Raw genomic sequence first — 25,750 nt, 5'->3', positions numbered from 1 at the left:
CATCTCCGGAACTGAAAACCCCATGCCCATACTGAAACTTCCCTATATATTTTAAATTTCCCTTATATTATATAGCAATCCCCTGTCATCCCCAAGCCATCCCTAAAATTGACAAAAAAAAATTCCATCTCGAAAACACTTCCACTGCCATCCCCATATGGGAAACTTGGAGTAACCTTGAAAATTAGCCTTTTGTCAGTTAGTTCTATTGTTTTTTATTTTGTTGATTGTGCATAGCATCCTCTAAATTTAGATTGTCTGCTCCAATTAAAAATAATTCTATTTCAGATTTGTGATTAGAACGCACACCAAAAACAGATAATTTTGTTATGTACTTTGCAGAATCTGCTTTTGACTGTGTTTTTTTCTTTGATATTTTATATCTTATTCCATGATCCTTCACCAGGAGTAGAAGACAAGGGAAGAGAATACAAGAGAAGTACATAGTATAATAGAGTAAAGGAATTTTAGTGTCCATGAGGTCAAAGTTAGAATATGGGGATAATAAACCCTAACATTTTTGGTTTTCAAGTGTTGATCTTCTATTATTCAATTTAATAATGAAGTTCCCCATTCTCTCATCCATCTCCTTGCTGAATAAATCTTGAGATGAAGTTGTTACTAAATTACTTGTGAATTTGATGTGAATGTCATTGTAACTTGTAAGCTTGACATTCCAAATTAAAATACCTTTTTTTGTTCCCATTGTCCCAATTGTATGAAAATCACAAACCCTTTTGACCTTTTCCATCTACCTGTTTGAAGAGGACTCATATGGCATACATAGGTTATATATAAGTTTTTAAGAGAGGATTATTATTTTATTGTCTTTTATCCCATGTATAATAGAGTAAAGGAATTTTAGTGTCCATGAGGTCAAAGTTAGCATATGGGGATAATAAACCCTAACATTTTTGGTTTTCACGTGTTGATCTTCTATTACTCAATTTAATAATGAAGTTCCCCATTCTCTTATCCATCTCCTTACTGAATAAATCTTGAAATGAAGTTGTTACTAAATTAATTGTGAATTTGACCTGAATGTCATTGTAACTTGTAAGCTTGACATTCCAAATTAAAATACCTTTTTTGGCTCCCATGTTCCAGTTGTATGAAAATCACACACCCTTTTGACCTTTTCCATCTACCTGTTTGAAGAGGACTCATATGGCATACATACATTATATATAAGCTTTTAACAAAGGATTATTATTTTATTATCTTTCATCCCATGCAAAAAGTTGAAAGTTAAGTAAAGGTTAGTTTCCTAACTGCTAGGAGTTTAGTCTTATTTAGCTAATTGTTAATTAGTTTAATAAGATAGCAAATTATTATCAGATCCACTATACTTAAAGATTCAGATGGCATTTAGTAATTACAAATCTTAATTTAGGCATATTCAGGCCTATATAATATTTTGTTTTTCTCTGTAGCATAATATGAAATGCAAGTTTGCAAATTCGTTTGCAGAGAATAATGTCATTGCTTGAATATGCTTTCTGACACTTTTGTGGTTTAATTGGCTTCCATTTTCCATATTATTGGGTATCAGAGCATTCTCTGATCCATGGTTTTGAAAGTATTTTTCCAATTCATTTGGTACGATTGTTGAAGCTCTCATCCATATGAGCTGATTTTGAAAGCTCTCTTCATCTACATATGATGATTCCAGGAGACGAGCATGCAGTTTTTGCACAATGATTATTCAGTTGTGGTTAGAGTGGCCCAGCATCAGCATGGTGGTTTCCTTCTGATATTGACGTGGCACCCTGGAATCATTCTTGACTTCAGTTTGGATCAGTTTGTTGATTGGGAGTCGTACAGTAATCTTTGGGTAAAGTGGACTGTAAAGTCCCCATATTTGTGCCTTTCTTAGTGTCAGTTTCTAAAAAAATTGGCCTGTTATACGAATTCCCTTAGGCCAGAAAATTGTGTAGAGGACCCATTCAAAGGCTTATTGGGACATCAGGGCTTTGTGTGCCAGTTTGGCCAATTTAGGATAGTCTCCTAGATTTTAGGAGGATTCCCTATTTTTTGGGGATTGACTAAGAGTTGACCAGGACATGCCAGAGACCTCCCGGTCCAGCCTAGACACTTTTGGTGTAGTTCCTATGTTTAGGGGGGGTTCCTACATTTTAGGAGACTGTTAGTTGAGTCACAATGGTCAGACATCATCAGCGGACAGGTGCCATTAAACTAAAGTTGGGGCTATTTTAAAATAAATAATGAGGCCTTGAGATGGATTAACCCCCTAGGTGAAACTTAATTATTATAAAGAATTTTTTGTGTTTATTAAAACAAAAGGTGAAACTCTAAAAGAGGTTCGATCCCCTTTAATAGAGGGAAAAATAAAAGATGGTATGGGCTTCATTTTTACACATCCAGGTTTATTATTTTTACAGCAGCATTGGAATTTAGGCCTTCATGAGGGTTTGAGTCAGAATTCATCTTTCAAGAATGAAATCTCCTGGAGGAAATTGGAGTCAGGCTACAATTGGATGTAGCCCCAGCTCTTGGTGAGTGCATTGGAGGGCGATTTTAAGAATTTCCTTGATTCCTCGCAGCAGCCATACAACCTAGGGCTTGGATGATTCACTCCCACCTTAGACATGAGGAAGAAAATTCAATAGGTCCACCATACAGGAACATTTGGGGCAGGAATCAGTGGTTACAGACTGCAGAGATTAGAAAGTAAATTACCAGGAAGGAGATCTAACTACCGACAGCTGTACCACCTCATATTGGTTCCAGATTTCACCTAGAGTTGGACAGTAAGTTTGGAGGCAGAAAAAATGCTTAGAGATAAGAAGTTACTAAAGTTGTTCTTCATCCTAGTATGGCGTCAATAATTCCAGAACTGTAGCAGTCTGGTACGATTTTATGTTAGTTTAATTCCCAATTGAATAAGTTTGAATCTTCTATTCCTTGGCATTTAGTTTTAGTTATCAGTCATTCTCAGCATTTGTACTTTGCATTGCATCTTAATATTTTTAAAAACAACACAAAATCAGAAAAAAAATTGGAGGAAAAAATCAGAATTTTTGAAGGCCATATCCAGGGGTGTTTATTGCAGAAGAACGAAGGTCGCATGAATCTTGCACGGACAAAACATTACTCTGGAATCTGGATAACTTCTGTCAATGTAGTTTCTGGATTTGATTGTGTTAAGGTTTTTTTGCATCAACGTTTAGGATCACACACTGTGATCCATCATCAAGATGAAAGAATGAAAACTAGAGGAGAAAGTTTTCATTCTTTTATCCTGATGATGGATCACAGTGTGTGATCTGAAACGTTGATGCAATAAAATACTTACACAATCAAATCCAGAAACTACATTGATGGATCTTATGGATTGTGGAAATTTACTAGCTCTTATCTGGGAAACTTGACAAACCTTAAACACCATCCACACTTCAAAACCATGGTCACATATTAGGAGGGGTCTTCCTAAGGAACTTGACTGTGTAGGAAATGCACACTTCTAGCTTTAGATCATTAGAGATGCCATTGAAGAGATTGGATTGAATTGTGGTGTAAGTCATGAAAATTTTGGTACATGCATGTAGGGTGGCTGATAATTTGGTCGAAGCTGCTTCAAGCACTTGCTAGACACAGAAATTATGTCATATCCCCAACTTTTACAATGACTTGTTATGGAGACTCAAACATTGTAATGTCCCCTCCCTCGGCAGGTCAGTGGACAGTTGAGGTTGGCCTAATATACTGTTTCTGTAGGCCAATAGATTGCATAGGGCACCCAGATAGGGAGCTATGGAGACATATCAGGGCTTTGTGAGCAAGTTTGGTCAGTTTTGGAAAATTCTGGTAAATGCACGTAGGGTGGCTGATAAATTGGTTGAAGCTGCCTCAAGTACATGCTAGAGACAGAACTTACGTCATATCCCACTTTTTCTGATGTTATGGGGACTTACACATTGTAATGTCCCCTCCTAGGCAGGTCAGTTGACAGTTGAGTTTCGCCTATTATACGGTTCCTGTACGCTAGTCGATTGCATAGGGGACCCAGTAAGAGGGTTATGGAGACATATCAGAGCTTTGTGAGCCAGTTTGGTCAATCTGGGACAGTCTCCTGTACTTTAGGAGAAATCTCTATTTTTAAGGGATGGACTGGGGGTTGGCTGAGGTGCATCACGAGACCTCTGGGATTAGCCTAGAGACTTTTAGCGCAATTCCTATTTTTAGGAGAACACTGTCAGTTAGGACAACATCAGTGGATAGGTGCCATTAGTTAAAATTCAGATGGGGGTCCAAATGAGCGAGTTACAAATAAATTGGAATATAGTTAAATTATTTCCAAGTTAGATGTTAATAAAATAATAATAAAAAGGTGATTACTATAATCACTTTATTATATTTAATAAGTTATAATAAAGGGGGTCATGGCACAACTCCTTAGGAAATAAGGTAAGTTATAATTTTAAAAAGGCCATTTTATCATGGCAAATTAGGCCTCCATTTGGATCGATCCCTAGGCGAGGAAGTAAATAAAAAATTAAACATTTTTGTTGTTTAAAATAGAACTCTTTTTATGTGTTTCTGGCTGAGATTGTGTATATATTTTCTTAGCATCAACATTTCGGATCATAACCTGTGAAAATTTTTGAGGCTAAAAAATTCATCCACAATCTTAAGCCAGAAACACATAAAAAGAACTTTAATGGATTGTGGAAATCTGATGATATTAAAATAAAACTAATCAAACTCTAAATTGATCAACTGAGTTTTGGCGGGAAAAAAACCAAAAAGGAAATGGAAGGAGCCATTTTCATTATGCAGATTTCAGAATTAAAGCTTGCGCAATTGTGTGAGAGCTCTGAGAAGTGTTTTTCAGCATATGAAATCTCTCAGAGGTTGAATGCCTACAAGTGTGAGAGACCACCCAAAGGTTACTCTTCAGGAACGTTGCATTCACAATTTGAATCAGAGGAGAGAATTATTGGATCCAATTAGTTTTGGGGCAAAAATTACATCAGCAATTCATAGATCCATTTGGGAGGCTTTGAGGATCAATTTTCTACCTTTAAGCAGCCAGCCATACTTGCCATTGCACAACCAATAGCGGACCTATAGCTGGATGTTAGGGGTCACAGAATAAGCCATCAGATTTTGTAAAATTTCCTCCTGTTACAGATTGGATGATACCAGGGCATTGACAGTGAAAAATCAGAGAAGTGTTTAAGCTTCCAGGCAGTTCCGCTTAGCCATAAATTTTCAACAATTAATCCAGCCACTCTGGGTGGGATGTTGGGGAACTAAGTCAGCAAATAGCTACCAAAAACCAGAAGTTATCAGACGTTTACAGAAAATTTACTATTACCAGCAGTCACAGAGACTGTAAGAATGGGCACATTCAAAAATATTAAGCCTTTATCTGGTACTGCTCCATGCGTATTGTTCTTTGAAAATTGAAGAAATAAAAATTGTTTCAGAAAATTGGCATCTAGGGTTTGAAGAAGCTGTTAGCATTAGTTTCATTTGTTTAAGCATTGCAAATCATCATATTTTTAAAAACACGAAAAATCCAAAAGAGCACAAACCACAAAAATATCAGAAAAAATAAAACACATCAAATTTCATAAAAATATCTGAATTAGTAAACTTTGCAATCTGCGGGTGGCCATTCCAAACATTCCTAAGGAAGATAAGAGTGCATTTATAATATATTATGCTAAAGCAAATTAAGGTTGTTCAATATAGACCCCAACTTGCTATTCTACTACAAGAAAATTCAGCCTATTATTAAACAAAGGTGAAGTTCAAGACTTCTTTGGACATGCTGTACTGACCCTGCTCAAATCTGATCCCCAAATGCTGATAAAGGTTCAAGAAAATACACTTTGCATACAAGGGTCATATGACTGATATTAAATTTCAGTTCGCTTTTATGGCTCTTTCCTTCACTTAGCATCAATAAGAATGCTTGCAAAAAGACTCTAAATTGACTAAACAATGACCTAACATGAATGTGCAACTTATTTTGACAATATTCAATGCATATATGTGGCTGAAACTACTTGCAATATGCAGCTACAGCAACTAGTAATTTTGACAAAACACTTGGGATGCAAAATTATAACATTATTTATGCCAAAAAGAGAACCTACAGCCAATTGACATTTTTACAAACAGTTGGTATGCAAACTAACTAGCTGATAATAGATGATATTGAATTGCTCAAATGACACCAGCAACTATTATCTCCTTAATTGTAATGAAATTTCTAATACAATGCTCATGAAGTATGGCCAAGACTCTTGGCATTTACATGGATTACAAAATATGATAATGTTGGTATAATGCACACCTACAACTGAAACTTATAACACCTAAAATGCAATGCTAACATGAATGATAAACAAAGGAACTTGGTTGTAGCTGGCTATAATAATTTTCACCAATCCTGCCTTTCCGCTTTGCTATTTCGGACCTGCTTTTTCATATTGCTTTTTTTGGGTTGCTTTTTCGGACTACTTTTTCGGATTGCTTTTTCGGGCTGCTTTTTTGGATCTTTTTTTTTTTTGGACTGCTTTCAAAATCTCAAACCCTCAGGTAGTCTGAGTATACAAATTATGCTCAACTTGAAATGGCTGAATACCACTTCCACTCCTCCAACTAGGGTTGATATCTCACAACTGAAATTGGCACCTTAGAGTCTTCAAACCCTCAGACAAACCTGCAAGCCCTAAAGCTCTCAACACAATAGATGATTATGCAACTCAAGATGTCTCAAATGCCCCCCCAAAGGCTCCTTATAAAGAATTCATAAGTAACTTCAAGAAACTTCTAGAATAATCTATTACTTTATTCTTTTAAGTGATTTTTTTGATATTTTATTACTTTAGTCACTTTAATACTAAATTAATTAAATATAAGGTTACTTTTTAATATTTTATTTTTAATAACCTTATAAGTAATTAATCTAATATATTTTTCCCCTTTATTTCTTCCCTTTTTAGCCTCCGGGGAAAATTAAAGGCTAAAAAAAACAAGTAGCTAGTGCCTGTCAAAAAGGGGACATTACAGTCCGCCCTTCTTGAAATTGCTTGTCCCCAAGCAATGGCCAAACAACAAACCAGTTGCTCCACCTGGATCTCAAATGTAGTCATGAACTATATTGTTGTCAGTCAACATAGGCTCCTGCAACAACCTCTGAAATATAACCAAGAGGAATCCATGAATGAATCGTGAATCATTGTGCAACTGAACTCCAAATCCACTACTGCCACAGTGAGGAACCCACGAGGCACAAACTCTCGAAATATCATACCCCAAGTAGAGTAGATCACCCAAACTATCAACATAATAAACACCATCCGCACGACCCATCGTGTTATGCGGAATGCACACTCCAACTCTGCTACAATGGTGACCACTCCCACTTGAAACTGCACCAAATACAAAGAATCCACACACTGTACATCTACTGCAGTTAACACAACTTTGCATATCACCGGCCACTGTCTCATAACCATAACACCCATGCACTGTTGATGGTGAATAGTCATTACACGGTAGATAGCAAAAACGAGAGCCCAGACCAAACCTATCTAGCATCAACTCCTCAACACATGGATCAAAAGCAAATTGATGAACATATCCTGCAGTATAATGCCGGTAAAAAGAACCAATCCCAATCAAAGACTCATCCTGCAGACGTGATACGACCAACTGTGACTGATCATCAGCTAAGTCAGAGGATGATATAGCCAAGGGCGCAGAATCAACAACAACATCACTAGTCTCTGTGCCCTCCAAGTCAAACATACCACAATGCTCAGCTGCAGCGCCCAACTCAGCTGAACCTGCCTCCAGTGGAAACGAACCAAATATGCCAATACTAGTGTCGTGGACAGATATATCCTCATCTCCACTGCCTCTATCAACCTCGACCATGGACATCCTCGAATCACTAGACAACACGGTCTGTGACTGTACAGAATCTGGTAAAGACTGAAGTCGTTCTAACTCTATGGTCACCTCAGCTAAATGAAACTGTGACTCCTCAAAAGCCCACTATGTACTCTCAAGAAACTCAGAGGTCACCTCGAGCTATTGAGTAAGTTCACTCACCTCATCTTCCTTGACCAATAATGCATCATATGTTGTACTGCCCCACTCCATAAGATAATCTTTGTCGGCTACCAACTGCATATAATTTTGTCTCAGAATCCGGATAACCTCCCATAAAGAGTGGATCTCTGTCAAGGAAAGATAACTGCCTCCCCGCTTATCGCTAGTAGGAGAACCCCATCCATAAATTGCTAACAACTGATGAGCAGCATCGAAATGCTCGCAAGCGATAGAAATGTCTCGCTCGCCAACTCTCAGCTGACTAGATACATGATTGTGCTGACTGGTCGAACTCCTATACTCTACCCTTGGTACACTGTCCAAAGGAGTAATCTCAGAATAACTATCATCTACAATACTGCCATCCAAATTTTGCAGACCAACTGCTGAACTCATATCATCAAACGGAGCAACTGAAGCATCAACATCAAATCCTGGGGCTCTTTTGTAAATTCTGTCATATCTGAGAGATCATCAACCCATTCCAACAAGAATGGTCGACTGGATACATGAACAATGCCCAACACAGGTGTGTAAAAACTAATTCCAGCATCAAACACGCTGCTAGCATGGATGACAAGTACACTTGACAAACTACTAATCAAGTCCATGATGGTGCAATAGATACTACTACCAAAGAATGATAGATATCTCCGGTCAAAACGATCCCAAGTACTAAGATAAGGATCCCAACATCTAATCCATGAACGAAAACCAACTAGCAATTCAAGTAAACTTCTCACTTGAGTAATGTGATCAATACCAACTGACTTCACACACCTGTCTACAATCTCTGAATTTGGAGTGTGAGTGCTAGACATACTCATATCATCATCAACATGTGACTCGACTGTAAAAGAAAACTAAGTCCCTGCTATACGCGCTAACTCCTGAACTGAGCTCACCTCAAGACAAAGCTCGTCCACATGTCTCTCAGAATCCTGGAGAGCCAACTGAGTACATACCAAGGAATTCTGAGTATCCTCCAGCTCATGAGAAAGCCGGTCAACCTCCTCCTCCTTCAATGCATCTAAATAGATGCTTGCAAGATTAAGGAGATGATCGCGATCTGAAAGTAGGTGTATGTAACTTACCTTCATTGCCTCCATGCCTTCCTTGATCTGTTGTTAGTCGTCACAAGAAGAACCTGTTGCGACTCCTTTCTGTCTCTCCGGCAGTTGAATCATCCAAATGTGATTCTCAATCAATCCATGCATCCTGTCATGATGAGATAAAGCCGTGACAATATCCTTGTCCCTTGTCTTCAGCTGGCTTGCCAAACCAACTAAAGAGTTACTAACCTCTATCTCATGTGAAGAAGCATCCAATTGTGCCTGATACTCATTTTTTGCAAAGTCCTGAATGCTCACTTTCTGAACAACTATACTATCCTCAAACATGACAGTATCCTCAACTACTGTAACTTCATCCAGCCCAACTGTACTGGAACCATTATCTATGTCAATCATGCAATCCGATGTGCCTGTGATATCACCTTCTGATGCAACTGGCTCAACCTGCACAACATCTGTAACCCCTTCTGCCTGTGAAGATGATGCAGATAAACCATTACCTGAAGATGTGCTAATGTCTCCTTGTATCGAATCCGCATGTTTGTTAAACTCCTCATACAAGTTTATGCCTGTCATATGGAAGGTACGATCGTTAGGCCTATCAATCAGGCTCTTTAACCACCTACATGCCATAGGTGACAAATTCCTCTCTTCTGTCCAAACATACCATAAGTCTTCTGCCAAAAGTTTAGAAATTTCATCCTCCTCCTCAAACAAGATTGTGAACATGATGGAGTGCATCGATGCCAATACCCTGTTGGGATGAAACTTGTCCATAATATTCCAAAATGTATTAAACATCCTACGAATGTCACCAATACAACCTATTGCCAGCATAATATTTTCAAATCTACACCTTGCGAATACTTCAAGTAATCTTGCCCTCTTTGTGAAATAAGGGTCCCGGATGTTGTCCAACTTTTCGAAGCTTTTACCATGGCATGAAGTACCTCTCATAATCTGATCGTCACAAGAATTAAGGCCAGCTATTATCCTCATGATTTCACTAATGCAAGAGAGAGTTGTAAGTCTTATTACCTCATCATGATGTCTCAATAATCGAAGCTTAACCAACGAACCAAATGCTGGAGATAAAGTTGTTTGCATAGCATCGGGTCTTGACTGATCAAACTTGCCTAAATAAGTTTCCAACTCCTCCAAAGTTCTTAGAAGGTCCTCTGTTTGCCGAAATGGACAATCTAATTTCTTCTTTACATTGTGCATTCTTTCTTCCAAATCCTTGTCTCCTGTTAAAGCCATACTGATAATTGAATTCAATCTGAAATAATCCAATCAGGCTGGTAGGAAACCGCTTTGATACCACTGTAATGACCCTGCTCAAATCTGATCCCAAAATGCTAATAAAGGTTCAAGAAAAAAAACTTTGCATACAAGGGTCATGACTGATATAAAATTTCAGTTTGCTTTTATGGCTCTTTCCTTCACTTAGCATCAATAAGAATGCTTGCAAGAAAACTCTAAATTGACTAAACAATGACTCAAAATGAATGTGCAACTTATTTTGACAATATTCAATGCATATATGTGGCTGAAACTACTTGCAATATGCAGCTACAACAACTAATAATTTTGACAAACACTTGGGATGCAAAATTATAACATTATTTATGCCAAAAAGAGAACCTACAGCCAATTGACATTTTTACAAACAGTTGGTATGCAAACTAACTAGCTGATAATAGATGATATTGAATTGCTCAAATGACACCAGCAACTATTATCTCCTTAATTGCAATGAAATTTCTAATACAATGCTCATGAAGTATGGCTAAGACTCTTGGCATTTACATGGATTACAAAATATGATAATGTTGGTATAATGCACACTTACAGCTGAAACTTATAACACCTAAAATGCAATGCTAACATGAATGATAAACAAAAGAACCTGGTTGTAGCTGGCTGTAATAATTTTCACCAATTCTGCCTTTCTGCTTTGCTATTTCGGACTTGCTTTTTCGCTTTGCTTTTTTTGGGTTGCTTTTTCGGACTGCTTTTTTGGATCTTTTTTTAAATACTGCTTTCAAAATCTCAAACCCTCAGGTAGTTTGAGTATACAAATTACGCTCAACTTGAAATGGTTGAATACCACTTCCATTCCTCCAACTAGGGTTGATATCTCACAACCAAAATTGGCATCTTAGAGTCTTCAAACCCTCAGGCAAACCTGCAAGCCCTAAAGCTCTCAGCGCCTAAAGCTCTCAGCGCAATAGATGATTATGCAACTCAAGATGTCTCAAATGCCCCCCCAAAGGCTCCTTATATAGAATTCATAAGTAACTTCAAGAAACTTCTAGAATAATCTATTACTTTATTCTTTTAAGTGATTTTTTTGATATTTTATTACTTTAGTCACTTTAATACTAAATTAATTAAATATAAGGTTACTTTTTAATATTTTATTTTTAATAACCTTATAAGTAATTAATCTAATATATTTTTTCCCCTTTATTTCTTCCCTTTTTAGCCTCCGGGGAAAATTAAAGGCTAAAAAAAAAACAAGTAGCTAGTGCTTGTCAAAAAGGGGACATTACACATGGCCACCTATGCACTGAACCCAAAGTGGCATGTGCAAAGGTTTGTTAGATTTCTTTGCATATATGATGCAGAGAAGAGGGCCTTATGAAGTTCACTTAGAGATGCATGGTAAAGAGGATGTTTACCGTACGGGTAAAATAAAGTAATGCATACAGACAATGGAACACGAATAACAACCTCTTTTTATTATATTCGCATATGCTAGACATTACATTATCAGATATGATGGTAGAAGATGATTTACAATGATCCCAGACGGGATATAAATACTATCCGCCGGACCTTCCCGAAGGAGTCCATCGGCCACAAACATTATGTCTGCTACAAACTATTTACCTGTCGGCTACAAAATACAAAACATCGACGACAGTCATTCCGTCGGCTACAGAAACACCGTCGGGACCATCCTGTCGGCTGACACCATCCCCCCAAAAAGAACAGTTGTCTCCTGACGACTAACAAAATTAGGAGACAACTTACAGACAACAAAAGAAATACTAGAGAGAAGGGGGCGTCCCAGAAGAGTGCTACTGGCGATGTAACTCATACACCTGCTCTGTCCTGATGCGGAGATCTGTCTGAATCTGAGAATTAACCTCGACGGCCTCCTTTAGAAGAAGCGCAACATCCATAGCCTGCCTCCTAGCTAATTGCATCTCGTGCTCGTCCGCATCCTTATCTCGGACAGCCGCTTCTGTACCTTGCCTAGCCATGTCCCTCTCCTGTACCACTGTTGCCATATCTGCCAGTAGTGCCGCCCGCTCTGCGGCCCATGCTACCTGCTGGTTGGCCAAGTCGACGGTTAGCTTCTCTCTAGCCTCTCTCTTAGCTGCCAATGATCTCTTTGCTGCAACCTTGTCTGCCTCCGCACGCTGACGAGCATAGTAAACATCCTTGTACAATCCCAAAATCTCATGTGCCAGCTTCATTAGAGGGGTGTCACTGGGTCCCAACTCCGGCTCAGTAGCCCAATCTGCCAACATCTCAGCTGTCGCCACCGCCGGCCAACCCTTGTCTACAAAACAAGTCTGAAATCGTAGAGGACAAATCCCACGAATATATGCTCTGATCAAATGCCACTCCCTCTGTCGAGTTAGAGCCTGAATTGCCACCTCATGTCCCTTCTTCAACGCAGACTTCATAGTCTTGAGGTAGTCCCTGCACCTATCCTCATCCGACCCGTAATCCTCCTTGGCGAAGTCCTCCAATGACCATTCTGCATCACTATGCTCCTCCTCATTAGCGGGAGCTATGCCCACATCTGATGCCGCCTCCTCTGCTGTCGGCACAACCACGGCATGTGGCATTCCCTCTTAAAGTTGAGGCTCTGGTACTGCCGGTGATGTTCCTGAACGCCTAGGAGTGAATGGACGGACCTCGCTTGGCAGGAGTGAGCCGAAACTGCTACCTCAAAAACACACTAGCTCTATCCATCACCTCTAGTTGGTTTGACTGCGCGAGCTCCATGTTCTCCTCCTGTACTGGCTAGGCTGACTTGGCCTCTGCTAAAAAAGATGACGAGACAGTGACAATTGCATCACAATCAATGACATCCAACCGAACTTGAGGCTCAGGCTCCGGCGGTGGCAACTGTGCTCTGTGAGACTGCGGCAGTAACGACATCTGGTTGTGAAACTTGCTCCGCTGGTACAACTGGAATCACCTCCGCTACAACCATCAGCAATATCTCGACGACTGTCCGCGGGACATTTGTCGCTATCTATGGAAGAACTTCTGTCGTTGTCCGTGGGACCATCTCCGTCATTATCCGTGGGACATTTGCCTCCGCTGGAGGAGTCATGAGGATCGAGGCATGGCGCTGGCCAAATGGCGGAATGACTATCGGAAAGGTAGTCAAGTGTGCCGAATTTGACAACTGAGGAGGGGTAAAGAATGTGGGCCCACTACCCGCTGCCTCACCGCCAACTTCCGCCCAAGTGCTCTCCTCTTCTTCCACAGACTTAGCCCCGTCACTCACCGAAGTGCCCTCTCGTCTGCTATCTGTCTCTCTGGAAGCATCCAGTCCGCAGAGTACTTTATTGTGGCCTACTGCTGATCCTCCTGTATCCAAGTGTCGCCAATAGAATATGGGAGGCTCCCTGTCTGCCAACTTGCCCCTTGGAGGAGCCTCAAAATCATCCAGTGGACTCTGGCTAGCTGCAGCCTCCAAAAACAGCCCGATGGCATGGTGCGGCATAAAAAATGTTCTCTGCTGAAAGGTCATAAATTCCTTCATCCTGTCAGCCAGGACTGAGGCCCAATCATATACCACTCCCTGCATGATACCATTCATAAACACAACTTGCGGCAATGTTATATCTGAAGCTCAAGTGGCACCTGTCAACCTGCTCTTGATGACGTCCATGATGCACCGCCAATGTCCCTCCCGAATAAAGTCCTTGCGAAGCCCTATGCGCTTTGACCCCTAAACCACTGCATCCCTCTCCACGGGTGTAAGATCCCGACACACTAGATCTATCCAATGCTCGTTCCGTTCCCATGAGAGTTTATGGTTCTTGATCTCCACTTTCTTACCATCTGGGCCAGGGATGCCGAAAACCCTAGTGAAATCCTTAGGTTTAAAGGACACCGTCATCTGCTGCTGCTTGTACATGAATGTACTTGTTTTGCTCCGCAGGCTATATGTCTTTATCATGGTACGCAATACTGATTCGAACAAACGGATGGAGAAAATGGGAAGCTGGATGGCCCAGTGTACCTGTGCCCGCATCAGAATCTGCTTAATCTGGTCTGCCTCCGGGGTCTCCTACCACCACCTCCGGCATTCGCTTCCACTAAGACTCTCGAACTAGACGGTGAGATAAGTGAGGTCCTCCTTGGTCCTTTGTTTCTTGCTATTGGAACCAGTGGGGCCTGCAACGCGAATCCCCGATGCCAAAACCCTTGAATTCTTTTCCATATTTGCCGCCAGCTGACTCTTCCACGGCTTCCGCTTTGCCTGCTGATTCCATGCAATAACTGCTTCTTTTTCTTATTAGTTTCCCCCTTAGTCCCGCAGGGCACATAAAGTGCTGGTTAGACTACCTTCCGAGGAAGAAAATTTGCCACCCAATCTCCTCCATGGGAGAGAAAAGATAGCCACGAGAATGATGTTCCTTGCTTAGAATGAATATGATACTTTTTATCCCAAGAAATCTGCCAGTAACCAACTATGTTCACATAAATATCACAGAGCCAAAGGAAGCCATTGCACTGCGTGTTAATAACCCCGTCTGGCAAGACAGTCCGTCCAAGGAGAAAAGAGAAGCTCGTCCGGCCAGCCCATCCACGGAAGGGAAATACGGGCAGAGAGCGTTTGAAGTGTCTAGTGATGATTCCCGGCCGGAGGAGAATGTTACCGCATGAATTTGATTGCCAAAGTACCCCTCAGCTGCTGTGAGGCCCTGCTAACAGACTTTGAACAATGACTCACACCAAACTTACTACTCCTTCCCACTAAAAACAGTCTACCATCGCAAGATGGCACTACCCAATAGGAGCAACTCCGCTTTCTGACTCTGATAAATGTTTTCTCTTGTCACAACGACATTGATATGGGCAAGCACAACATTCTTTGTTTACTCCATTGCGATCTTCAATATAAAACTGTTTTAAAACAACTTATTTCCAAATTCTTTTGTGTTGGCGTAACTCCAAGAATCGTCAAACTCGTGAGACTTAGGTCGCTGTTATAAGCATCCCCGCAGAAAAAAGAAGCAATTTATAATTTTCTGACCGCGAGAGTTTTATTCAACCCGCGGACAAACCCTACCCGCAAGGCTTTTCATTTACCCGCAGACAGACTGCCCGCGGGGCCTTTCTTTAAAACCCGTGGACAGACTGCCTGCGGGGCTCTGTTTGATTTGATTTGATTTTTTTCTCAATTTTATTTTATTTTTTAAAAAAAAAAATTCAAAAATTAAATTACAAAGGTACCTCCATTTGGCGTCGCCGCCTCACCGTCCTTTAATGACGACGACGGAAGATTCATGTGAGCACTGGGCGATGACGACACCCTTTTTGCGCGGTATATTTTCAATTTAGATCTGTTAATTGACTAAGGCACCTCCTGTCCGTCCAACTTCGATAGTTTGATTGCTCCATTGTCGCCAACCTCCCGGATCTAGAATGGTCCAACCCACCGCACCTTAAATTTTCCCGGTTTGATTTCATTGCAACCATCATACTTCAATACTAACTGTCCTGGCTGGAATCTGCTACGTTTCAGATGCTTATCATGCCAGATCTTGCGTTTGTTTTGTGCCACTTCCGTCGTCCACTGTGCCAGCAATTGCTTCTCCTCCAGTTTATTCAGATTGTTTAACCACTCTTGTAAGCTTCTGTCGTCATCCAGCTTGTTTTCCAACGCTATTCGCAGACTCGGGATTATGAATTCCGCTGGGACTACTGCTTCCTATCCAAACATTAACTGGAATGGTGTGTGCCCTGTCGTCACCTTGTACGCTGTGCGGTGAGCCCACAGGGCGGCAGGTGAGTTTTCCTCCCAGTTAGCACCTTCCACCGCGCAGGATTTGTAGATGATGGATACTAAGATTTTATTGGTAGCCTCCGCCTATCCGTTTGCTCTTGGATAGTACGAGCTCGACAGTGAATGATAAATCTTGAACTGGGTGGTGAGCAGACGAATGACATGATTAACAAAATGCCCTCCCCTATCACTTGTTAATTGCAACGGAATTCCATACCTGGTAATGATTTGTTCATAAATAAATTTTGGAATGCTGACGACCGAGTTATCTGGTAACGCACGTGCCTCCGCCCACTTGGTCAGGTACTCCGTTGCAACGATGATGTACCGGCACCATCGAGTCTTGCTCACCTTCAGTGGTCCAATAAAATCTAATCCCCACCGCTCAAAAAAGTCCTACGCATGGGAGGGGTTAAGTGGCATAAAATCTCTCGAGTGGCTTCCTTGCCCGTTGGCAAGTGTCACATCCGACCACCCATTCCCGCGTGTCATTGTACACCGTCGGCCACCAGAGACCTGCGAGCAATATTTTCCGTGCAATGGTGTCAGGCCCCATGTGTCCTCCTGCAGGACCCTCATGTGCTTCTTTTAACACCTACAGTATCTCCTCTTCCAACACACCACCGAAGAATATGATCCGGCCCCATTTTGTAGAGCAATCCATTGATCAATTGAAACGTGCGACTCCTTATTATCAACTTGCACCTATCATTTGGTGACATCCCAGTGGGAAACTGTCCTATTGACAGGTACTCGCCAATACTCCTGTACCATTCCGGCAGTACCCCAATCTGAAACAGCTGCGCGTCAGGGAAGTCGTCATTCACACCCTCTGCTGGTTCCCCTGTTTTGATCTGTGACAGGTGGTCGGCACTGACATGTTTCTTTCCTGGCCAGACAATGATTTTGAAAGTAAATTCCTGCAACAGAAGTAGCCATCTGCTGATCCTCCTTTGGATGACAGGTTTATTAATCATGTACAACAAGGCCTGGCGATCAACATAAAACACAAACGGTGTAGCGAGCAAATAATGACAGAATTTTTGCACAGCATAGACCATTCCCAACGCTTCTCTTTCAGTCGTGCTGTAGTTCTGCTCAGCCTTTGATAACAACCGGCTGGCAAAGTATATTGGGTGATCCAGTCCGTGGTTACTAGTGTGTGCCAGGGTCGCGCTGATCGCATAGTTGGAGGCATCCACATGAACATGAAACTCTTTATTCCAGTCCGAATATGCCAGGATGGGTGTCGTAGCTAGTCGTACCTTTAGCCCTTCAAATGCCTCATCCTGCTCTTTATCCCATCTAAATGATTCTTCCTTGCAGGTTAACTTATCCAATGGGTGGGACACCTTGGCAAAATTTTTAATAAATCTCATGTAATAACCTATATGCCCGAGAAAAGATTTTACCTCCGTCACATTAGTAGATGGCTGCATTTCAAGAATGACTCTCACCTTGTCGGGATTCGTCTTTAACCCTTCTTTATAGACAATATGTCCGAGCAGTCTTCCGTGCGGAACCATGAATCTGCAGTTCTTGGGATTCAACACTAGCCGGGCTCTGCGACATCTCTCCATGCATTCACCAAGTGCTGCCAGGTGTCCGTCCTCCGTGCTAAATATTGACCAATCATCCAAGAAGGCTTTGAAGTTTCCCACGGACATCCTGTCGAAGATATGCAGTATAATCTGCTAGAATGTGGCCAGCGCGTTACACAACCCAAATGGCATCCGATTGTACGCGTAGACCCCATCTTTGACGACAAACATTGTCTTCAACTTATCCTCCTCCGCTATAGAAATCTGATTGTATCCGAAGAACCCGTCCATAAAGGAGTAAATTTCATGTCCCACGACCTCCTCCAGAATGCTATCTGTGAATGGAATCAAAAAAGGATCCTTGATCGTCATTGCATTCAGGCATCTGAAATTGACGCATATCCGAATCTAAGTAGTATCCTTCAATGAGATGACTATCGGTGACACCCATTCGCTGGTCTGCACCTTGAAGATAATGCCAGCTTCCAACATTCGGTTGATTTCCTCCGTAACCCGTGCCGCATAGTTCTTGTTCATCCTGTAGGGTCGCTTTCATAGAAGTACGGCTCCCTCCACCAACGGAATGTGGTGCACGCACAATTCCGACAGTACTCCCTTGAGGATCTTGTGTGTCCATGCAAACACATCCTTGTATTCCAGAAATATCTTGAATGCCGCGGCCTTGAGTACTGGATCCCAGTTATCTCCGACTAGTATGTTCTTTGGCTCTGTCTCGTCCCCCAAATTCATTGTCTGTAGTGTAGCTTCATTATACTTGATTGTCTCCCCTTCACTGAATGCATGGGCGGGTGTAACATCCAACGGTGCCTCCCCCTCCTTTACTTCACTAAACTCCTTCGGATATTCGTTCTCAATCGACAGAACATTGCAGCTGTGAAATAATTCATAATCCTCCATTTGCCAGTGGTAGAGACCATTGACGGAATCCAAGTCGTCATCCGTTGATCCCCCATCCAATCGACAGATGCCCTCCTGATCCGGTTCCATCCGTTGTCTGCCTTCATCCTTCTCTCTGTTAGAATCTGATGACAGGGCCTCTTCCCCTACCATTCGGGTATGCAGATCAATGACGAATCAGCGGCCTTTACTTTCCAGTGAAGGTGTTCTTCTTCCAGTTGTGTCGGGCTCTTGCTTCGATAAGCCACTCGTGGCCCAGGATGGCGTCATAGCCTTTCCTCTTCAACGGAATCACCACGAAATCCATCAGGAATGACTGAGTGCCAATGGTTACCGACTGTGCCATGAGAATACCTAGTGGTTTAATGCCATGTTGATCGGCTGTCAGCAGCTGAAATCTCAGAGGCCACAATGTCGGCTGTCCAAGTTTCCTCCAGGTTTCTTCCAGCAATACGTTTACGCCGGACCCTCCGTCAACTATTGTGTCTGTGAGAACATGTCCAAGGATCCCCATCTCGACGACTGCAGGGTGTCGTCCGGATGTCAGCTCCAGCAACATCTGATCTTCTCCTCCTACAGCAATCTCCTTTTCCTTCCCTCGACTTGGTTCTCTCGGTGACTTTTCCTCTTGACTTGATTCTCCTGCAATATTTGAAAGAGCAGATCGAAGTTGAGGCATGGTGAGAAGCAAATCATTTACCTTTACTCGCACCTCCGTTTGCAAAATTTGCCGTACTATGTTTTGTTCTGCGGAATTCCTCGCTGAAGTGCCGACGGTGTCCGAAGGTGTTACTGCTTGGGATACTTTTCCAACCTCCGCCCGTGCTTCCACAAATTTCCTCTTTTCTTCAACGGGGTTCGGATATTCTTTTGCTTGTTTTCGCGTAATTGCCAGAACTTTCTCATCCGCCCCGACAGTGATCAAGTTCACTCCGGATTTTGGACACTTTGAGTCGTCATGATTGCCGGGTCCGCACCATCGGCACAATAGTTGAGGTGTATTCGCCGTTGGACACTCCTGCGCAAAATGCCCCAAGTTACATGCGCAGCACTGAATAATCGGCCGTCCATTTGCATCATACTGGATCCGGCTTCTGCTCGTATTGGTATTGTTATTGTTCTGTCCACGCCGATTATTACTGTATCCTCTAGATGTAGCACTGGTGGTATTCGTGTTTCCGCTACTACCCGATGGGGAAGCCTCCTGCGTAAGAAGTACTTGCGGGGATCCTCTGGTCTTCATGTTAAAGGGGCACTCCTTTGTCGAATGGCCCATGATCTGACAAATGTCGCAGAATTGGTTCTTTGGACACAATCCTTTAGTATGACCGTTGGTCTTACAGTCCGTGCACCACAACTCACTGCCTTTTGGCTCCTTCTACATGTTTTTAAACTCCTCCGTCATGCGAACCATATCCTTCTGTAGGGCACGAACCTTCTTGTTGTTGCCTTCGTCGTCGTTGCTATCATCTCCGGCAAGCTCGTTGTCATCAAAATCAGAGGAGCTAGTTTTCTTCTTCTTTGTCTTCTGCTCACTTTCAAGGTCTAGTGCTCTGTTATACGCGTCCGCATATGATGACGGTGGCACAATTTTCATTTTCCTCAGCAACTTCGAGCGTAGGCCGTCCACGAACCATCTTTTCTGCAATCCGTCCGCCGGCTTGCTTTCCATTTTGTTTATTAAGTCTTTTAATCTCCTGGCGTAGAAGCGGACAGTCTCGTGCTTCCCCTATTTGGTATTGAAAATCTCTGCTACGATTTCATTATCATCCCGCAAGAGTTTAAATTCCGCTAGGAACTCCTTTTTAATGTTATCCCAGCTATTTAGCTTTTGTGGATCCGTATCCGAAAACCAATCAATCGCCACACCCCGTAGGGTTGCCGAAAATTGCCTGACCCATTCGTTAGCATCTGTGATTCCATTTGCCCGCCAGATCGTCTAACATGTCTTACAATGTCGGATGGGGTCGATTGTACCGTCGCCCTCAAACTTCGGCAACTTTTCTTTGGGTCCCGCCATCACAACTGAATTTGGTAGAGAGGCGTTACTGGGTCCTGCAACATTGGTGCTATTTACTCCAACACCGGAGGTCTGCACTCCCACACCGGCAGTCTGAACTCCCACATCGGCAGTCTCGACAACTGCGAACCTTGGTGAAGAAGGATCTTTTGAAGTTGTTTCCCGCGGAAGTCTATCCCGGACGAAGAGGTCACTCCACGCTCGTGCTCCCTCGACATTGCGAGCCGTGCGAGTTGATGCTCTTCCGTCTGAATTTTCTTCCCTCGGCGAACACAAATTCAAGAACTCCCGTGCTTCTTCCACCAATTCCACCCGCTGCCGAGTCTCCTCCAACAATTCTTCGGCGTTCCGGTTTCCGTCGGCAATCTTCTGAAATCTCTGTCGGCGTTCGGCTTGCTGTGCCAAAATTAAATTCTCTTGCGCAGTACAGATTCCATCTTTTCCCTTGGCCTTATTTCGATCCTTGTTAAGCTGATTTGGCATTAATCTTCATTCCTCTCGCCTTCCAGATTCATACAGCAACAGCGCCAAATGTTTATCGTACGGGTAAAATAAAGTAATGCATACAGACAATGGAATGCGAACAGCAACCTCCTTTTATTATATTCGCATATGCCAGACATTACATTATCAGATATGATGGTAGAAGATGATTTACAATGATCCTAGACAGGATATAAATTCTATCCGCCGAACCTTCCCGAAGGAGTCCGTCGGCCACAAACATTATGTCTGCTACAAACTATTTACCCGTCGGCTACAAAATACAAAACACCGACGACAGTCATTCCGTCGGCTACAGAAACACCACCGGGATCATCCAGTCGGCTGACAAAGAAGCCACGTTGATCTTACATAAATCAATCATGTTGATTGCATCTAGTTTAACAAAGGTAGATACATAAACTTTGGCAAAGAAGAACCTAGTATGCAGTTCCATCACTGATATGCACATTGGCCATTCAGCTCTTATCATAGGGTCTATGTTCTTTTGTTCCCAAGAGGAACTAATCTACATACAATTTTATCTACTTTATCGAGAGGAGCATGCTTTGCCGAGTGAAGAAGCTTGTGGTCGTAACTGGTATGTTGCCTTTCATGGATTGCAACCAAACTGGCTGGAAACTCCTTTGTCCCTTCTTGGGCATGCATATCTTTGTATCCAATTTGAATACCATGATATGGTCCAAATACATGTCAAATATTGTACCTATGTGTGCTGAAAAAACCTTGATTTTCCAACCATGTCAAATACTATGTGATTTAATCTAAGTTACCAGTTTGGGTTCAATGTAGGTTTGTGATTTTTTTCATTATGGCTTGTATGGTTTCACGCATGGGTATATATATATAAGCATTATATATACAAAAAAGAGAGAAATATACATAATTGTAAAACTAAATCATTTCATAGTATGAATCTATGATGCATGATAGTTGATCATAGCCTGAATCATTTCATAGTTTGTGGTTTTTCTACTTCATTGTCCCTAGAAGGCATAGGCAACAAGGGATGTCTAGAACTTGGTTGAGTGGGTGGTGTTATTGTTTTTTTGTTAACAGTATAACCACCTTGTTTCCTTTCTGCAATTAATTTGTCTACATCTTTTTGTTCTTTTATAAATGTTGCTATATGCACAGCTGTCAACCCTGTCTTATCTACACTTGGGCCCTCACACCTATTAATCCCTTTACCCCCAGGGCACAAAAAATGAAATTTGACTTGAGATAGGAGCTTCTATATTGCAAAAATTGCATTTCCAATGAACCCCCCACCTATAGGATATTTAGAAATTCTTGTAGTGTGTATCCATAAAGGAGACCCTTTATCAATTTTAAATTATTGAGACCCCTCCCCACCCCTTGAGTTTTGACTACTCATTGTTGAAATCTATAACAAAAATGAAATAAAAAAACATACGAGACTTCTACAAAAAATTGAAACAAGTTTATAGCTTTTCAAAAACTTGAAACAATCTATCAAAAAACTAAAGAATATAGTTGAAATGCATAACTTAAACACTCAAATCTGCATTTTGGAAGGTTTTTGCTATTCCACAATCGACCTCCTTTGAATACAATCACCTCACTTCAAACTTGCAAAATGGAGAGAGCAAATGTGAAATGAACTGTGTTTGGAGGCTCCATATTAGGGTCATTTTAGGGGTTGGACAAAAAAAAAGATTTTAAAGTGAGTGTGGGCCCACTTTTCCCTTTTGGATGTCATGGGTTCCCGGTAGTCTGTACAGTTCCTTGCTGGATTTCTACGGGTCTGCACAGGATCCCTATTCGGACCTATGGGTCTGTCTGGGTCTGTAGACCAAGAGGTCCGAACACTTGTGCAGACCGAGTGCGCACCAATTTCTGGATCCGGACTCAGTTGGAGGGTCCAGGGTGTGAAGCCGGTAACTTAGTAAAAAGTAGACATAGATCTTCACAAATTTAAAAAATAGCTCCATTCATGCAATTTTTTAATTTTTTTTGGTATAAAAAAAACCTACACCAAATGAGAAAGACAAATGAAATGTTTTTCTGTTTCCAGTGATCAGTATTTTTAGGTTATCTTCCAATGCAACTCAACTATTTTTTCATATTGTAAAATGTTAAATTATCATATAATTATTTATGTAGCATTTATGCATCTATATTGCTTTTAAATTAGAAAATCTCCTCTATTAACTTAGAAAATGGTGTTGAATGTATATGTATCTGTTTTTTATTAATGTCATTTTTTTATTAATCCATATCCATATTGGGGGTCTTAAAAAATAACCATATCTGTATTTGATACCGTATCTTTATTTCTATCCATGTCCGTGCAACTTTGATTGCAGCACAACTAGGTAGTTGGAGAGTCCAAAAACATAGTGAATTGAAACACCTGAGGATCTGATACAGATTAATGAGGATCAAGCTGTGCATACATGGTTGAACACAGTCTAATTGTTGAAGTTGGAAGAGTAACAAATCCCCCAATGTGTATGCCACATAATGGACAATAAGATTAGCCATTTTTTAATTTTACTATTATACTTTCCACTTCGTATCGTGAGATTGATGAACACTATAAATACTATAGAATAGATATTTCTCATTGATCATTGGATCAACTGATTATCAAATTGTTAAACATGATGTCAATTTTATCTTTTTCAATTATTTGTTTACATAAATGGTAAATTGCACCATCTTTTAATTTTCTTTTGTAAATTGTCTTCAGATATTAATATTCACATCTCATCATCTCCGAAATCTAAATAAATAAAATTCTGCCTTTAAAAATGTATCCTTGTGTCCCCTATGCACCAGTCTCTAAGGAACATTTATTTTAAAAGCTCACAAGTTATTGATCTTCACCCTATTACTTCATAAACAAACATGACTTAACCTGCAAAAAAAAATTGTTTTCTACCAATATCAAATTCTAGTTTATTATTAAACATGTTAAGGAGTCAAGTTTATTGTTTTGTTTATGTCATTTTGCATCTAGGGATTGTTTTCAATCATTTTTAACAATCAAAATCCATTTATCATTTTATAAATATAATAAGAAGTGTAGATTATGTAGGATAATATTTTATTTTCCCATCTTCACTTACTCTCCTATTTAGAGAGCAAAGTCTAATTTAATTTTTTAACTTTTCCTCATCTTGTTGACGGATCATGGTTTGTGACCCTAAACATTGATGTAAAAATCTTCTACACAGTCATCATTTGAAGCATTTTAACCAATATCAAGCTCATTTAATTGGAAGATCAAGACATTCTAGCAAGAAGTTTACAACTTACTGACCATATGAGAGCGTTTTCTTCATGATTTATATCTAAAAATACAAGGTCTTCTATTTACCCAGGAATTATCGCAAGTCCTGTCTCTGGCAATCCAAGTGAGGCTGCATCTCCTGTACATAAGGAACCAATTTACATTATCATAAGCAATGTGTTCACCCCAGTCACAAAAATAAGATTATAACATAAATTAAAAACCAAAATGTTTGCTGAAACGTTGGGCATTTTTAACTTGTAACATTGAATATGATGGGAGAATACCACAGACTCGCAGATCACAAGAAAGAGCTAGCTCCAATCCACCACCTAGTGCTGCTCCCTCAATTACCGCAATTGTAGGTACAGATAGTGCCTTTAGTAATAGAAACAAAAAATGGTCAACATTTAATTCTGTATTTTATTGCAGAATGATCACATATAAGGGAAGTAAAACCATCCAAGGTAAACTTGATTGTTATAAAAAGATGCTCAATTGCATTTGGCTGACAAGTCCAATTCTTGCTACAAAGGGTACATAGCTGACTAAAGGAACTGTATAATCCAATCATGGCAACAGCTAATTAAATTGGCATGAAATTTCTATTAGTCTGGCTGACCAAGGGAGCCACATAGGCCCAATCTTGGAAACAACTAATTAGTTAATGTGAAATTTGTATCTAGCCAAGCAATTAAGACAGCAGATATTTCTAGCATTTATTGGCTGTGGCTAGCATGTTTACTTGGCATTGTTTCTTTATTTAGATCTTGCTAAAAGACTTCCAATAAATCAGCAAGCGCAATTTATCTAAATCCCTCCAGTTATTATATTCTTACAACCTGGTTTTCAAAGACAGTGAAAAGAAATAAAAAAAAGCATGAAGATAACTATTTATAAGTTTAGAAAAGATCTAATTTGCTGGTCCTAGTATGGGTACAATTACCAGGTATGACAACACAACAAAAAGAAAATGTCAATACACAATGAAAATGATAAATATTTATTATTTAATAATCTTCACATTTCTCTTCATCAAAAGCATCAAAGTCAACAGATGGTTCAGTTTTGTTTGCACCACATTAAGTAACAATCAAACTTCCACTAGCCAGGTCATATGTAGAAGCCAATGAAACCTTGGGATATGCACCTGACCGAAAATGTAGGAGTACCCAATGTGGAAGCATCCCGGGGATGGGTGCTTGGAGTACTCAAGTACCTCCACCACCACCCAAGCATCGCCGCACCGCTTGGGTGATTGGGGACATCAGAGGTGCTTGGGTACTTGGGTGC

General features: G+C 40.9%; 1 protein-coding gene across 4 annotated transcripts in view; it reads right to left on the bottom strand.

The window, feature by feature from the left end:
* The window catches only part of LOC149551061 (ATP-dependent caseinolytic (Clp) protease/crotonase family protein), a 70,539-nt gene that overhangs the window by 1,179 nt on the left and 43,610 nt on the right, over positions 1–25,750 (bottom strand). For all 4 annotated transcript variants that reach the window (XM_089786631.1, XM_089786632.1, XM_089786633.1 and 1 more), the window contains 2 exons: positions 24,745–24,835; positions 24,545–24,596 (listed from right to left, as the gene is read on the bottom strand). In XM_089786631.1, coding sequence (XP_089642757.1) covers positions 24,545–24,596; positions 24,745–24,835 — 143 coding nt within the window. The remainder of the gene's footprint in view (positions 1–24,544; positions 24,597–24,744; positions 24,836–25,750) is intronic.

Source organism: Cupressus sempervirens, chromosome 6 (assembly GCF_028749045.1).
Source record: "Cupressus sempervirens isolate cs-2001-9-10 chromosome 6, ASM2874904v1, whole genome shotgun sequence".
In the NCBI taxonomy this organism is placed as follows: Eukaryota; Viridiplantae; Streptophyta; class Pinopsida; order Cupressales; family Cupressaceae; genus Cupressus; species Cupressus sempervirens.
This window is presented reverse-complemented; position numbering and strand designations above follow the sequence as displayed.